The sequence below is a fragment of the Diadema setosum genome, chromosome 13, assembly GCF_964275005.1.
Source record: "Diadema setosum chromosome 13, eeDiaSeto1, whole genome shotgun sequence".
NCBI lineage: Eukaryota > Metazoa > Echinodermata > Echinoidea > Diadematoida > Diadematidae > Diadema > Diadema setosum.
The window spans coordinates 13,731,443-13,747,927 of NC_092697.1; the positions used below are offsets into that span (position 1 = coordinate 13,731,443).

The window sequence follows — 16,485 nt, forward strand, 5'->3', positions numbered from 1 at the left end:
TTACGCCGGAAATAGCCTCGAGAGACCGACAGAGGTAGCAAAAATTAAAGATGGCAAACTGTGCTGGCCTCATTCAGTTCCTGGAAACCAGTCAGATTAATGGGAATGATTTGTGATGTGCTTTAATTGTATGTCTGCACCGTAAATGCCATAGCCTAGAGCGTAGGTAGGAAGGATTGGATTTGAATTTGCAATATTCATTTACCATAACTCCCCCCCCCCCCACTCTGAAAATAATAGATTAAAAAGATTAATATTGATAACCAACACCAACTATGGCGTGCTTGGAATGATGAATCCACTGTGTGTTAAAGTACGTGGCCTCTGTGTATATTGTACCTTCTTGCACCAATCAAAGTTGGCTTAATGAGGCCGAAGTCCACATTCTGGGGCAGGATATTGTGATTTGTTTAATGTCATGTAAATCTGTATTGTATGTTTGCCCAGTAGTCTGTCTCACTATAATATACAGTCCACCTGTATAAAGCGAACACTTAACTCAAAAGGTGGCCTGTATTGACAAGTGACCACTGGAAACAGGTTGGGGGCCAATTTGATATCATCAAATAATATACTCAGTAGATGCCACAATCGGGCATTTCTCCCATACTGTTGTCAAAGGTTGCAAGATGGATGTGATTTCTGAATGTTAGAATTGAAAGAGAGCAAAAGGCTGCATTTCATGTTTTAATTCCTTTTCTTGTTGGTAATGAATGTATTTACCCCCAGAATGGCCGTAGTGAGATGAGGAAACTGGCAAAAAAGAATAATGACCTTTGAAAGCAGGTGGCCACTTTAAATAAAGGTTTAATTACTTTCAATCTATATATATATATATATATATATATATATATATGCTTCTTTGAAGGTTATCTTTAAAATGAAGACAAAGAGTTTGTCTACCTTGTATTTATTTGATGGTGGTTGACCCTCCAGATTTTGATGGGGGGGAGGGGGGGGGGGCGGAATGAAATACCAGCTTATCAGTGCCTGCGACACCAGATAAGCTGCATGGAAATATGAAAGGCCAACCAACAATTGGCCTGAACGATCAGATAACAGTGAACAGTGATTGCAGAAATTAACCTTTGTCCGATAATCTGTCTTTCTTAATTACTGTGTGTATGCAAATATTTTTGTGAAAGAAAAAGTTGAGAATAGTCAGATGACAAGGTATTTCTTTTTTTCCCAAATTTTCAATATGGTTTCCCAAATCAAGAGACAACTATGTTGGTTTTGTACAATTTGGAGGTGCAAAGGAGATATATTTCAGCATAGATATATTGTGTATATTGAACCTGTATGTGTGCATTGTATTGCAAGCAACTACAGAGCAACGGTTTCCAAAAACAGTGCTCTGTAATAAATCAAATCAATAACAAGGTAGGTATTATTTTTTTTTAATTTCTCAAGAAGCAAAATTGCTTTTCTGTGCTACCTTTTCTTTGTGACAAATATTCACAACACCAAAAACATTAATTACCTTGCTCATAACTCTCTTCAAGGTGACAGAGGAAAATGAAAAATAAATGGAGGAATTAATTGGATCAGAGAGGTGAATTCAAAACACTTCTGCTTCAAACAGGTCATTGCAGAAAATCATGCAGACTTCCATGATATGATCCACTTCTCATTCTGGTGGTAGTCAGCCATCATTCAATAACTTGGTACAGATTTTTACAATTGTAGTGCTGAGACTGTGGTGATACTCATCTTTGGTACCATTTCCCATTGTGTCTCATACAGTTTGTGGTGCTAACAGACCCAACCTACCTCCAAGCGGCCTGCGCGACGGGCACCCTGGGCCTCATCTTTGGCATAGAGGACCCCCTGTTGCTATGGGAAACCAACCGGGAGCTGTGCTCGCTGACCGAAAAGCAGTATGGGGAAATCGCCACAGAGCTCCTCACTCACGTCAACCCAAGTGCTGTTGCTGCTCTGGTGAGCTCTCCTTCTCTTCTGCTCCATTTCCTTTCTCTTCTCTTCACCTCATTCTATACCTCCTCCTCCTCATTGTCCCTCTCCTCCTCCTCCTCTTCCTCCTCCTCCTCTTCTACCTCCTCCTGCTCTTCCTCCTCCTCCACCCCTCCTCCTCCACCTCCTCCTTCCTCCTCCTCTTCTTCCTCTTCTTCTTCCTTCTCCTCCTCCTCTTCTACCTCCCCCTCCTCCTGTTCTTCCTCCTTCTTCTCCTCCTCCTCTTCCTCCTCCTCCTCCTCCATCCCTCCTCCTCCTCTTCCTCCTCCTTCTCCTCTACCTCCTCCTGCTCTTCCTCCTCCTCCACCCCTCCTCCTCCTCCATCCCTCTTCCTCCTCTTCCTCCACCCCTCCTCCTCCTCCTCTTCCTCTTCTTCTTCCTTCTCCTCCTCCTCTTCTACCTCCCCCTCCTCCTGTTCTTCCTCCTTCTTCTCCTCCTCCTCTTCCTCCTCCTCCTCCTTCTCTTCCTCCTCCTCCTCCTCCTCCATCCCTCCTCTTCCTCCTCCTCCTCTTCCTCCTCTTTCTCCACCCCTCCTCCTCCACCTCTTTCTCCTCTTCCTCCTCTACCTTCTCTGTCTCTCTTGTCCTCTTATTCTTTCTCCTTCCTTTCTTCATTTCTTCCTCTATCTTCTTTTCTTTCTCCTGTTCCTCCGTTTATTCCTCCCCTCCTCTATCCCCTTTTTTCACCTGCTCCTTCTCCTCATCCTCATGTCCTCTTCCTCTATTTTTTCTCTTTCTCCATTTCTTCCACCTCCTCTACTTCTTCCTCTCACTTCTCTTCTATTATTATTTTCTTCCCTTCTTCTTCCTCTGTCTCTTCCTTTCTTTATCCTCTTCCTCCTCTTCCTCTTCTCTTTCACCTCTACCTCTCTTCGTCTTTTTTCTCCTCCTCCTCCTCCTCCTTCAGCCATCTCATCCCCCTCCTTTTCTTCCCTCCTCCGTCTTGAAAGATGTGATTCTATAAAAGTGTTGGCCATTGTGTGTTTCCAAGCTCTCTCAGCTTCTGTATCACTTCACTGACAGATAGTATCATGCAGGGATTTAGTGGTAGCAGCTCTCTTATGAAAACACTTTTAGTCTTATTTACCCAGGGGATCCCGGTCAGTGTCGGCACTGCTCTTTCAACAGCACCCTGTTTTGGTTACTGTAAAACAATATTTTTTGGGCATGAAATTTTCATGAGTTGGAGCTGACGGCCTTTTTCACAACATGAAATTTTCGCGAGTTGCCTCTAACATTCAATGCATATAGTGTAGACAAGAACTTTCACGTGCATTTTAATTTCGTGAATCTTGGCTCTTGCAAAGTTCGCGAAAAGAAATTAAAATGCATGCGAACATTCCTCGTTTTACAGTATCATCATTACCTGAGCATCGAACATCCGGGTAACCATTTCCATGCTGTAGTCAAAGACGGACATTTTGGATTAAATTCTTTAAAATTGTCTTATCCAAGGATAAGGCAGGACAATTAATCCAACTCAGAATCTCCCATCTTGGGTTGAATCATGCACTTTGTCAATGAGGCTTGCCTGGTACGATCAGTGTGCATACATGTGCCCTGGTACTATTGGTAGTATTCACTTGAGAGTGTGTATGTATAATAGTAATTTCTGTGTAAGCCGGAAACTCAAATGATTGGGCTGCGCATCAATTATCATATGAAAAGAAAAAGAAATGCTAAATCAAATTCTGTCTGTTTTGTGAATTGGATTAAAACATAAAAGGTATTGAATTTGTGCAATGCGAATTTACGAACCCGCAAGTATGCTTTTTGCGCTCCTCAGGGCGAGAAATTAATCATGCAAAAATATCAGCATTTACAGTAAGTCTCTGTGATTCCCACATTTGCAAGCTTTCATACTGACGACAGCCATTTTTTTTTTTTTTTTTTCAGTGTGGCATCGTGTAACACAGACGGCATGGGTCATATGTCAGATGATCAAGCTGTGCACGTTCACATTTGGCATTGAGCAGTGAAACTATGTCTTGAATTTCCACTTATTAGTTTTGCCTGTTTTGCGGAATCATCTTCCAACCAGAAAAGACATGCAACTAGTGTGGTTGTAGTAAATTGATTCTCCTATCATCCAACACTTGATGTGAGAGTACATTTGCCAGCTTCCATATGTGAGCTCTACACTGGAGCTATCATTTAAAGAGACATTTTTGTTTGAGATCCAAAAAACTGTTGTTAAAAATTTGACCATGTACCCATTTTGTTTTCAAAGATGGAATTGTTGGAAGGGGGGGGGGGGAAGAAATAAGCCTACTCAACTTGTTTAGGGCTAGAATTTACAAGTATTTGTATGACATGAAGAAATGTCTTTCCAAATGAACAATTGTGATAATAAGTGAGTACAAATCACTCATGTCTAACAGATTTCTTGTAAATTCAGTACATTCTACAGGAAATTATAATTTCTTTCTATAAGATTTCAAATTTACAATAAAAAATATGCTGGCATAGAATTGTACCATTGTCCAGGAAATAGGAAAAAAAATGCTCTACCTAGTTCTCTGTTGAGTTTTAAGTTGAGGCAATCGCAGTATGAAATGCCTGGTACAGAGACTAAGCATGAAACCTGTTATCTCAAAAATTTGTCTTGGTGGAGTATGAAGTTTGTTTCAAGGTCAAGATTGTGCCTCTGGTTTTATATTGCCCGATCAGAGATTAGTAACCGTTAAATGTTAACACAGTGTACATGTTCTCCCTGATAAGATTGTGATGAACAATAACTTTTTTTTTTTTTTTTTATATAGGTGGTGGTGCTATCTTGTTTTTGAATATCACCTCGTACTTGACACCACACAAGACACTTTATGGGAAATGACAAGTCCTGATGAAACTTTACACAATTGTATAGCACTGTGAATCTCAACCAAATAAAAATATTGCCATGACAAAGACTCAAACTTAAAATGTGTTTTAGGAAAATCACTGCAAATCTGTCTTTGCTTGTTTATTCATACTGCAGGCAGCATGCATTACATGATTAGTGAAATTAATAAATAAACAAAAAGTGACTATGATTTATATTTTAAGTACATGTAAGAGGTAATCTCTACTGTTCATGAAAGGCGTGCACCAGTCCCACATACTTGCATCCATGTAGGTCACATTTCAGTGAGTTTCTGCCAATAACATGCTTCTGTACGTGTACAATGTAGTTGGTCCACACCTTAGTAATTGAAATTTGGAAAATTACATGCATTTTCTATTTCAAACAAAGTTCAGCCTGTTTCTTGAAAAATACATTTCCCTATATTACCAATGGTAACAGGGCTTTAAAATAAATTGAAATCAAAGTAGATCCGTTATGTGTGCAGCAGCTCAGAAGTGCATAAGTCTTAAATCAACAGCTTGGTCAGGTTGCTCACACTTATGGAACTTGCCCAATAAGGGGAAAATCCATTTAAAAACAACAACGCTCTCCTTGAAGAATAAAGCAAGGCAGCTAGGAGATGAGATGAAATTTCATGATGGCTTGCCAGAAAGTTTGCAATCAAAATGAAACTGGAACTCTCGGGAAGCTACCCCCAGAATGACAATGTTTATGTGCAGTTGCGTGAGGTGTTATTTCCTGGTAGTTGCTCTGGAAGTCCATTGACGACTTATCTTTTAATTATTTGTTTTCCCTCTCTCTCTCTCTCTCTCTCTCTCTCTCTCTCTTTGTTTCACAAAATTATAAAAGTGTTCTTGAGCTCTATTACACTGCTCATATTTGAGAGCAAGGGGTGCCTATAGATATTTGTCAACTGCCTATCAAACCATGCATCTCAAATAGCAGCAATTCGTTTTGTGGAACCTGAAGTTACAAGCTTTGCTTAAATTGTGTTTCCTTCATGTTTTATATTTAATATTGAGAATCATCTTTTATGTAGATCTCATATTATGCTGACACACTTTCTAGTCATGATCCAGTGTGTGTTATATTTTGTATCTTGTTTGTTTGTCATTTTTTGATATTTATAACATCAGTGTGAAGTGAAATAAAAAAAATAAATGTGCTGGAACTGTCCACTGAGTCATTGAGTGTAAGACCGATGAAGTCTCAATAGCTTCATACCCGTTATGTCTCAATGTTTTGCTTTGAAATGATAAGACAACACATTGCAAATTGCAATTCTGTATAGCTTAGTTATGCTGTGCCATGTTGACCAAAACAAGAAACTACAGAAGAAAGAGACAGGACTATTTATGGAACATGAAATGTTTCAGACAAATGTTCTTAAGCTGATCTGTAAAATGGCAACACTTGAGAAAGATTAATGTTAATGATTATCTCTCAAATTGGCAAATTAATATTTGTTTTCATTTCAAACATTCAGAATTTATCAGGAAGCAAACGACCTGTAATTTTGCGTAGTGTGACTGCCGCTGTAGAAGAAACCTGATTATGAATATAGGACAAAAAGAGAAAATATGTTAAGTTGATGTTGCATTTAATTTACTGTCATACAAATATCTGTATGGTTGTATTATTTTTTTTTTTTTCAGGTGAATCCAGATGCATCTACATCTGACAGTTCGCTGGCATCAGGTAATGAATACTACTGTAGACTCTGAAAAGAGACTGTACCGGGTATAGCATTTGTGGAAGAATATGCCAAAACACTCAAGTTGTTTGTTTTTTATTCAATCTAAGATTTCTCTATCAGCAGTATGATTATGTGAGTGTGCTTGTAGCATATACTAGGTGTTACAAAAAACATTTCCTACTTTTGATCCTTAATAGTTCAAAAACTTGCATTCACAATTTTGGAAAATTTGCTGTATATTTCAAATTCTGGTGTTGTCTTCAAGTAGAAAAAATAGGTAAAAATCTAATAAAATCTTGTGTTAAGTGGACTAAGAAGTTGAAGGAAGGCATGCATGAATTATGGTGTAACTTGGAATTATGGTGTAACTTGGAGTAGGGGTCCTGGTTTTTATGCTTCTTGTTATTTTTTCTTTGACCCAAGGAACCTTCACACTGGCGGACATACTCAAAGATCCTGTTGCCTTCGAGGAATTGCTGCAGGCGGACCTGGGCATCGACCCCAATGTCACTGAGGATCTCCTCCACACACCCATCAATCCTCAGGAGGTGAGTTGATAAACCACTGTAACCCTGTCGCTACCTTCAGCATCCCGATTGAGTATGATGTTAATGTCATTGTGAGGTCACAGTCCTGAAGGTATCAAATGGAATTTAGGGGCAAGAGTAGTAGGTGTAATATATACATATTATTCATCACTACTGGCATCTCTTTACATTAATCTTTCTTTTCTAATATGGAGTACTGTAAAAAGTTAATATTTTTTAGCAAGTATTTTTTTTTTTTGCGGTCCGAGTAAGATGAATTTCGTGAATTTCTAATTCTGCAGAATCAAGACATTACATAGTGGTACATAAACACACAAAAATATTTGTGTGCATTTATTTTCGCACTAGTTTCTGGTTGCGTGAAATGTGCAGAAAGTTCCAGTTTTAGAGTAAGTTCTTGAAACCATTGCCTGATGAATGAAGAAAAATGTAAAACATCAGTTTACGTGGCTGAAGTTCACCCAGTGTGAGTTTTTTTTTTTTTTAAGCGCACTGGCACTAATAACAGCCATACTCACTGCATCCATTATGCTTTGAGTTTGAACATTTAATTCCTGTAACATCTTCATTCCTGTAACAAAGACATGACATTTAGAGTAGGGATGTAGAAAATGCACAGGACTGGCCTTTGTTGTTGATTCAGCGGAGATTACAGCTGTAATCATTGCATTTTCTGTTTCATCAGTCAAGAGTCAAAATGCTGCTCATAGTGTGGTTTGAATGTAGAATAAAGTTAAATTCTATTTTGTCTTCTTTTTGACTCCTCAGCTACAACTGCTCCTCCAGGGGAGCGGGATGCACGACATCGTCTGCAACGAGACGGCGCTCGGGAGGATCATCGAGCCCTCGGACCCGGACGATCTCCAGGAGATCAGCGGGACGCTGTGCAACCTGACCGACGCACAGCTGGACGAGCTCTCCAGAGACCTGTGGAATTCTCTGGACAAACAAAAATTCATCGACTGGGTAATTCCTCCTTCTCCTCTCTCAGCTGGGTCTCAAAGTATTTTGATGTCTGCAAAAAAAAAAGTTTTATAAGTTTTACTGTAAAAGTGGATATTTTCGTGTGACTAATTTTTCGTGCTCAGCCGGGTAAGAAGAGTTTCGCGTCATTTTAATGCCGCGGGATCAAGACATCAACTACGGGAGCATATAGGAAGCAAAAATATTTGTGTGCTTTTATTTTCGCGCTAATTTCTGGTTAGTGCGAAATGCACGAAAATTTCAACACCACGAAAATGTCCACTTTTACAGTAGTCCTGCATCATTTAAGAAAACAACAAAATTTGTTAGGATAAATCCTTTATTTGTGATGGTACTTTCATTATCATTGCAAAGTTCAATCAAAGTTTTCCCCATCTTGGCAACTCACAGATGATAATTAATACAAAACTTAATTTTTTACAGTTGATTTCTTAAACTTATGTCCGAGAAGGCAAGTGAAATCCACATTCAGACATTTTTGTTCGAGGGAAATTTTGAGAGCTTTGATGAGTTTATCAAATTATATGAAGTCATCTTAACCCGTTGAGGACGGGCTGATTTTGCTACAAGATGCATTTCCCATAGACATCTGCCCAAGTATACTCAGGACTCATCCTTACCAGGTTAATACGGTGCGGGCCTACAGCTTTGATGCCAGTGTGTGCTTTATTAATCCCTCATGGAGTAATCGTAGTGCGCGAGCAAGGACAATTCTAACACTTGACTTGAAACTGAAAGCTTATTAGTGGGATGTGTTAACCCTCTTTGTCATTATGGACAAAGTAGATAGCTGTTAGCATCTGAAGAAAACTTGAGATATCTGGAGTAAACTTCATGAGTTAATTTTGGATCTTCATGATGGCAGTATATTAGTTCACTCAACCTCTTTTGCTTTCATCAGTGTTAAATGGAATATTAGATCCTAATATTCTTCATGAGTCACTAGCACACTGAAAGTGATACTTTCTGTGTACTGCCCTGTTGTTTGAAAAATTTATGGAAACTTTTAGGCAGAAAGAGGGACAGTTTCAGAGTGGTACGTGACTCAACTTGCTTGGGGCCTTCAATATAAGTTTCCTTCTTCTTTTTCTTTGTCTCTCTCTCTCACTAGAGTGGTACTTTATTCTTAGCTTTTTGGGGGATCTTTAATATGTTTCTCTTTTCTCTCTCTCTCTCTCTCTCTCATTTTCTCTTTTTGTTGTCCAGCTAAGAAATACCACCGGAGATGTTCCGCCAGATATCTATGACGAGATCCAGGACATCATGAAAGAGGTAGGAGTCTGTATGTGTGTATGCGTGTATGTGTGTGTTTGTGTGGGCATTCACTGAAAATTTGAGATAGTTCATGTGTAATGAAAATTTGTGGTTGGTTGTGTGTGTGTGGGGGGGGGGGCGCATCCAATGTTAATTTGTGATGGACTATAGTCTCAGTTCACAGTGTTTCCATTTTCTGTTATATAATAGTTTATATGCTAATGTTTAAAAATGAAAAATGTCACAGTATAAATCAGCAGTTTTTCCCCCACTAAGCTTATCATTTTCTTTTGTGTCTAAATAAAAAAAAAAGTAAACAAACTTAATTATACGAGAGAAATGAATGAGCTTGATATTTGTTTTGTTTTAGGATTTGAAGCTGTCATGCATTTTTCCAAAATAGAGTTTTATTCTGTTATCATAGGAAGCTTGGAAATAACTGTTGTGTTTTATGGGAAAAAAAAATCAAGAGAATCTGTCATGGGCAATGATTTTTATAGGAAATAAGGGATGCTAGTACTTACTGGGAGGGAGGATTCTTGACTTCAGATCCGAGAAATGGCAAAGGAGAGTTTCACGCATTTGTGGAGAAATGTTAGTGATGACTAAAAAGAAAAAGAAAATTTTTTCTTGATGTGGGATCCAAGAACTTGAGAGCATCTAGGATGTGATGCAATAGCTTGTCAATTATTTGTGGAGAAATATTGGTAATGACTAAACAAACAAAACAGAAACAAAAACAAATGTGTTTTTACTGTAGATTCGAGAACTTGAGAGCTTTCAAAGCGTAGTGGAGGAGATCCAGGCGATCATGAAGACCAACAACACCGGGGAGATGATCTGCGGAGACCTGCCGTTCCTGACGGACATCAGCCTGGACGGGGGCCTCCCCTTTGGTCCCTCGGGGGACGAGGGGGAGGAGCAGGAAGAGGAGGAGATGGAACGCGAGGAGCTGGTGAACGAGGAGATCAGTACGGAAAACGTCGCTGCAAGCTCCGGCGAGAAAGTGAAAGGGCCGTCAGATAACGGTGAGACTAGGTTTCCTCGTCCTCACTTCTTTTCTCCCTGTAGCCGCAGTCATTATTAGTATGCATGTATTTTCTCCTTTGTTAGCAAATGGGAGTTAATTGACTTTCAAAATTGTGGCTTTTCATGTGCAGAAACATATTTTAGTGCATATCAGGGCAATTACATGTACCCCCTGGCTAAATACTGGTTAATGATGAGGTTAGAGTAAAGAGTAGGATTATGATTAGATTTAGGGTAAGAGTTTGGGGTAGGGTTAGGATTAGGTTCAGGATTAGGATTAGAGTCAGGGTTAGGGTCAGGGGAAGGGTCCACGTAATTGTCCAGGGGGTAATTGCCCATTAAGCATGAACCTTTCAGTGTCTCTTATGTTGTCTCATATAGCACAAGTAGATTGTCAAAGCTAGAGTTCAATTTTATTCAAATAGAGATGTGTATAAGTTGAGAGGAGCTGAAATCTAGACTGGCATTCATTCTGAACTAGGATTCCCTGCTAGTCAATTTTGAAGTTGATGGTGTGGTTAAATGCATGTTCATGCATATGTGTATTTGGTGCTAGACCGGGATGTTTGCAGGTGTTGAGACTGTTTCCACTCATTGGGGATTTATTCTTGAGATACAACCTGTATGCTTCCCACAAGTGATAAATTCTGTATCGTAATCACCATAATCAGAATGCTAGCAGCCCATTTGGACTGAATCTCATTGCGAGTTGATTGCTCTGGAATCAATGGGGACTTCATTTAGTGGTCATTGATTTTACAGGGCCTCTATGATCACTCTGCTGGACATCACTGTCACATGTTCCATCGACTGGTTGTTTTTACCCCCAGGTACCCACCCGACGAGTGACCGCTGCCCCTGGCTGACCCAATTCCTCCTGAAGGGATCCAAGAACGAGAAGCAGACAGACTACATCCTCTCCCTCTTTCTGCCCCTCCTCCAGGGGTACATCTTCTACACCCCTGACACCAATGCCACAAGGCAGATCATACAGGAGGTCAGTTGGGAGTACCACCATCCGGGGGATGGGATGTGCAAAACGAGTGTGGGCGTTGAACCTGGAACCTTGAAAAAAAGTGTCAGATATGTTTCCCATGACACTTGAGTATAACTGTGGTGGATATGCCCTACATTAGCATCAAGAAATTTAACATTTGTTACTGCTGCCATTACTGTCAATATTATACAGATATTGACTGCTTTTGGGGGCATTTTTTACATATTGCCTCTGGTAATCTCAACTCCACGGTATAGAACATAGTATTTATAGCATTTACATAGTAGTTGAGATCCCATTTGACAATAATATCAACATTGACCTGAATAAAAGCAGTCCATATTTATTTTATATATGCAGAAATAAAATCAAGTAAATCTTACTATGTTGCTGGTTATGATTGCACTAGCCAATAAACACATCAACACAGCCATTGATGTTTTTATATTGATCACACTGGACAAGGGTCACCTCTTGTGCTCTGGAAGCCAAGCGTTTACAGCACATAAACGTATGTACATACTGCTGCAAATCAACTGACGACGGTTTAGTACTGTGGAACTGAAGGCAATTGTTGAATTTATGCCCCCAATTTTAACCGATCAGATTCATGCATTCATCAATTAAAGTACATAAAACAGTTTGAAACATGTTTTGGGGATGTTCATGTGGAAGTGGTTTGTACCGAGAAATATTTGCTATATATACTGTAAGCATGCAACACAGAATTCCATCAATCCCTTACCACTATGCTGTTGTTATTGCATGCACCTTGAAAGGTATGGTTTTTTAAAGTATGGTTTTTTTTAAAAGAAGTTTCTCTTTTAAAAAAAAATATGGGATAGAAATATGATCGCTTCTGTCTTTGTAAAATTGTCTATCTTTCCTAATTCTATCTCTTTCCCCCTGGTCTCTCAACAGGCTGATGCTGTGTTCAACAGTCTCCGTGACATGAAGGATCTTGCAGAGAAATGGCTTGTGGTATCTCCCTGTATTAGGGTAAGATTTTCAGATATTCAAATGAATGCAGTGATACTTGAAGACTGCTCTCAAATAAAGAATGATTCATCACTTTCAGAGATGTAGGCGCTTTCTCTGAAATCCTCAAATATCTTGTTTCACTTGTCATACTGTCCTGATATCTCATATATAGCAATGTTTTATTATTGCATTGTGACTTTATATTGTGGGAAAAGTTACTATGTTGCTTTGTTTTCTTGTTCTTTTTATCTGGTAATTTGAAACAATGAAATTCTTGGATCTTAACCATAAGGTTCAATGTTCGACAGTTGAAACTTAGCAAGCACTGTCCTGTCTGTAACATACGTGTGCAGTTTACTAAAATAAAAGTGAAAGAGACTGTATGAATGTCACGAATCTAACCAGGGTATCCATGTTTTGTACCTCCGTCATGAAGTGTTGCTGGAGGCATTATGTTTTCTGGTTGTCCATCCGTCTGTGTGAGATTTGATAACCATCACCAAGTGATTATCAGTGATGATAAGAAGGAGATGTGCTCATTGTACAGACTCTGAAAACTTCAAATCTCTGTGCAGGTGTTTGTGGAGGAGGACGACCCGCGTGCCATGGCGTCCTGCCTGAACCGCACCAGGCAGGGGCTTTCCCCGTTCCCCGACGACCCGCAGGACCTGGTGCCGACCAGGGTGCCCCTCCCCGAAGGCTTCACCCTGCCCCCGTACTTTCCCGGGGTGCCCACCCTGCCCCCCTGGCTGAGGAACCAGACCGGCCTGGGGAACGTCACCTTCCCCAACCTCTTTGGCAACAACACAGAGAACATCCTCCAACTTCTGGACACCATTGATGCGTTGGCCAACACCACCCTCATCGCTCTCGAAGTGAGTAAATTTGATTGCGCTCTTGAGATGTGACGATAAAAGATTAAGCATTGTGCAAGTAGTGATCATAATGATGAGAACTGGTTTGAGTTTTTTTCCCCAGAAGAACTGCTGATAAAAGTAGTTTTCAGTTTAAGTTCTTACTGCATCAACAATGCACACAATATGATTATGACATAATGTTACCTCCAATCTAGCTATCACAGTTTGTATGAGCAGACTTTGATTGTTGATTAGGTGTCACTGTCATTACAGGTTACAGTGCTGTGTGGGTCATAAATGTGACTTATGTTGACCTTTCACCTTAAAGTTTCAAACTCACAAAGCACAACCTCACAAATTGATCCCTGCTGTTGTAGCTTATAGCTGGTGCTTTAACTCTTGCTATGCCAGGGTCTATGGACAGTGTACAGTATGCTATCAGGCTTTTTGTGCCATTGTACTCAAAGCACACAAAGGGTTAACTGCATTCATCACTCATCATGGGTTCTCTCTTTCTTCTCCAGTGCTTTGAACTGAACAGGTTCCATGGTTACAGCACCGAAGAACAGCTGGTTGCTGATGCCAGATTGCACATTGACAATTACACCTTCTGGGCTGGTAAGTGTGTAGTGTTTATTGCTGGGGAGGAATATGGCAAGAATTTCTTGTCTCATCCGGCACAGATCAAATTTGGCGGAGAGGAAAATCTTGATCCCAACAGTAATCAATTTCAGCACTTTAATCAACGAAAGTCAAGTTTATGTGATGTGGACCTTACCCTGTCCTTCCCAATCACTAATTCATTCAACCAAGTAAATGTGTACCTGTTCACATCCAAGAACGGAAGCATTTTCTTGTCATCTCCATGTCGTTACGAGATGAGATGCCTTATACAATTATCTGCCTTTTCAAGACATGAAGCTGTTACGCTGGCACTGTGGCAAGATTTACTTTGCATTCATGTATGTCTTAAAGTGTAGGGTATCTAGGGAGGTTGTGTATTTATCATGTTTGCTCTGGATTTTATACTTTGTGTAGGCCTTGTCTTCACCAACATGGACTCGGATCCAAACAGCACCTACGTCCCTCCGCTGGTGGACTACAAGATCAGAATGGACTCGTCCGTCAGCGAGAGCACCACCAAAATTATAGACCAGTAAGCATTTTTGTTGAAATAATTATAAGTTTAATATTTCTACACAAAGTCAGGCTCAACACTTCTGGAGCGCTTTGACTTGTGCCCCTTTCGGTCTTTTTATACAGGGATTCACCACCTGCCAAGACCAGACACAAAGTGGCTGAGATAGGCATAACTTGTTTTTTGATTAAACAAAGTCCATCATCAGACAGCAAAAAACTTTTAGAGTGATAACTCACATGTAACATGACAGTGAATTTTCTTGAAGTTGTGATTAAAATAGTAAATATTTTCTTATTGTTTTCTTTGGTTTGTAACAGCTTTATTCCCAAATAGGTCAACTTGGCAAGAGTGGCGTTAACTCATTTTGCAATCAAACTCTTGATATTTATGAACTGGCTAGCAATGGCCATACATCCTCAAGCTAAAAAAAAAAATGTCTCACCGATGATCGTCACATCCCACTTCCATCTGTTTCTCTCGCTTGTCCCACTCAGGTACTGGTTTCCGGGGCCCAGGGGGAACATCCGGGACCGGAAGTACTTTGAGAGCGGCTTCATCTTCATCCAGGACATCATGGAGCAGGCTATCATCAAAGTGCTGACGGGAAAGGACGACCTGGGGGCGGGGATGTACATCAAGCAGTTCCCTTACCCCTGCTACATCAATGACCTGTGAGTCTATTTTTGTTTTTGTTGTTTTGTTGTCATCCTCTGCCTTCTTTTAGCTGCGTCAGTATTGTATAAAGAGTGAATTCTCGTTGCATCATTACTATTAAGATTTGTTTTGTACCAAATACAAAACTGCACTTACAAGTTGTACACATGTGTGCTCAGTCTTTTAAAAAAGGAGAAACACTTGCATGTAACATACATGATATACCTTTAACAAATCATGCTTCAAATTAATCCTCTATCACAATTTTCCGTGATCATCAAAGACTCTAGAATATTCATGCTGCTGAGGAAAGTATGCATATGCTAATATACATGACATATAATACAGCATTGTAATTAAAACATGTAAGAAATTAGTGTAAAACACATCACGAGAGATGAAATGAAAAATACATTCATCCATTTTGTGTTTTTGTTTATGTTTATGTGTGCGTATTTGCATATCTGTTTATCTCTTTACTACAGGTTTGTCCAATCACTGTCAGGCGTCCTGCCCCTCTTCATGATCATATCCTGGATCTTCTCCGTGGCGATGATCATCAAGGGCATCGTCTACGAGAAGGAGCGGCGACTGAAGGAGGTGATGAAGGTGATGGGGCTGAGCAATGGCGTCCACTGGCTGGCCTGGTTCATCGACAGCTTCCTGGTCATGTTCACCAGCTGCGTCCTCCTCGTGCTCGTCCTCAAGGTTCGACGGATGATGACAGTGATGATGATTAGATGATGACAAAAATGATGATGACAATGATGATGGTGATGATGACGACGACGACGACGACGACGACGATGATGATGATACTGGTGTTGGTGATGGTTGTGATTGTGGTGTTATAGCAAGTTTCTAGCACTGGCTGGCCTGGTTCATAGACAGTTTCCTAGTCACGATGCAAGAGGTGACTGCAGGGATGGTGATGATTATGACGGTGGTGATGATGATAATGATGGTGATGATGATGATGATGATAATGATGGTGGTGGTGGTGATGGTGACACTGGTGGTGGTGATGGTGGGGGTCATGGCAGTTTTCTCACTGGAGAAGATGATACTGTGACAGTGAGGAGTACTTGCATGAAGAGGGTTAAAAAATGCAGCAAATAGAGCTGGTATGCATGGATATAATGCTGTGATGGTCATGATGACAATGATGATGATGACGACGACAACAATGATTATGGTGATGATGGTGATAGTAGTCACCAGGAAATATTCATTGGAATGTGTGTGATGATTTGGGTTTGATTGTTCTGTATACTCATTGTGGGAGAAGATGATATTATATTCCACGAAAATGGTGAAACTGGTCTCCACAGATCTATTACAGGTTGTGTTGATCGTGCTCAAAATACAAATAGATGGAGCAGGATTAAACGTGATGACGTCCCTCACTGTGACATGATGATCTATGCCAGAATCAGTCCATGATTTCAACTGAGATTTTGGGTTTTTTTTTTTTTTTTGCAATGCAGCGTGCTACAAACCCACTTTCGTACTTACCTGTAGCAACA

At 40.1% G+C, this 16,485-nt stretch overlaps 1 protein-coding gene across 1 annotated transcript in view; it reads left to right on the forward strand.

Annotated features, from left to right (window-relative positions):
• Positions 1-16,485, forward strand: part of LOC140237233 (phospholipid-transporting ATPase ABCA1-like) — a 103,044-nt gene that overhangs the window by 50,947 nt on the left and 35,612 nt on the right. Inside the window, exons 6-17 of the mRNA XM_072317176.1 lie at positions 1,747-1,955; positions 6,921-7,062; positions 7,831-8,028; positions 9,253-9,318; positions 10,061-10,328; positions 11,160-11,326; positions 12,248-12,325; positions 12,883-13,182; positions 13,689-13,782; positions 14,203-14,320; positions 14,800-14,976; positions 15,445-15,667. Coding sequence (XP_072173277.1) covers positions 1,747-1,955; positions 6,921-7,062; positions 7,831-8,028; positions 9,253-9,318; positions 10,061-10,328; positions 11,160-11,326; positions 12,248-12,325; positions 12,883-13,182; positions 13,689-13,782; positions 14,203-14,320; positions 14,800-14,976; positions 15,445-15,667 — 2,040 coding nt within the window. The remainder of the gene's footprint in view (positions 1-1,746; positions 1,956-6,920; positions 7,063-7,830; positions 8,029-9,252; positions 9,319-10,060; positions 10,329-11,159; positions 11,327-12,247; positions 12,326-12,882; positions 13,183-13,688; positions 13,783-14,202; positions 14,321-14,799; positions 14,977-15,444; positions 15,668-16,485) is intronic.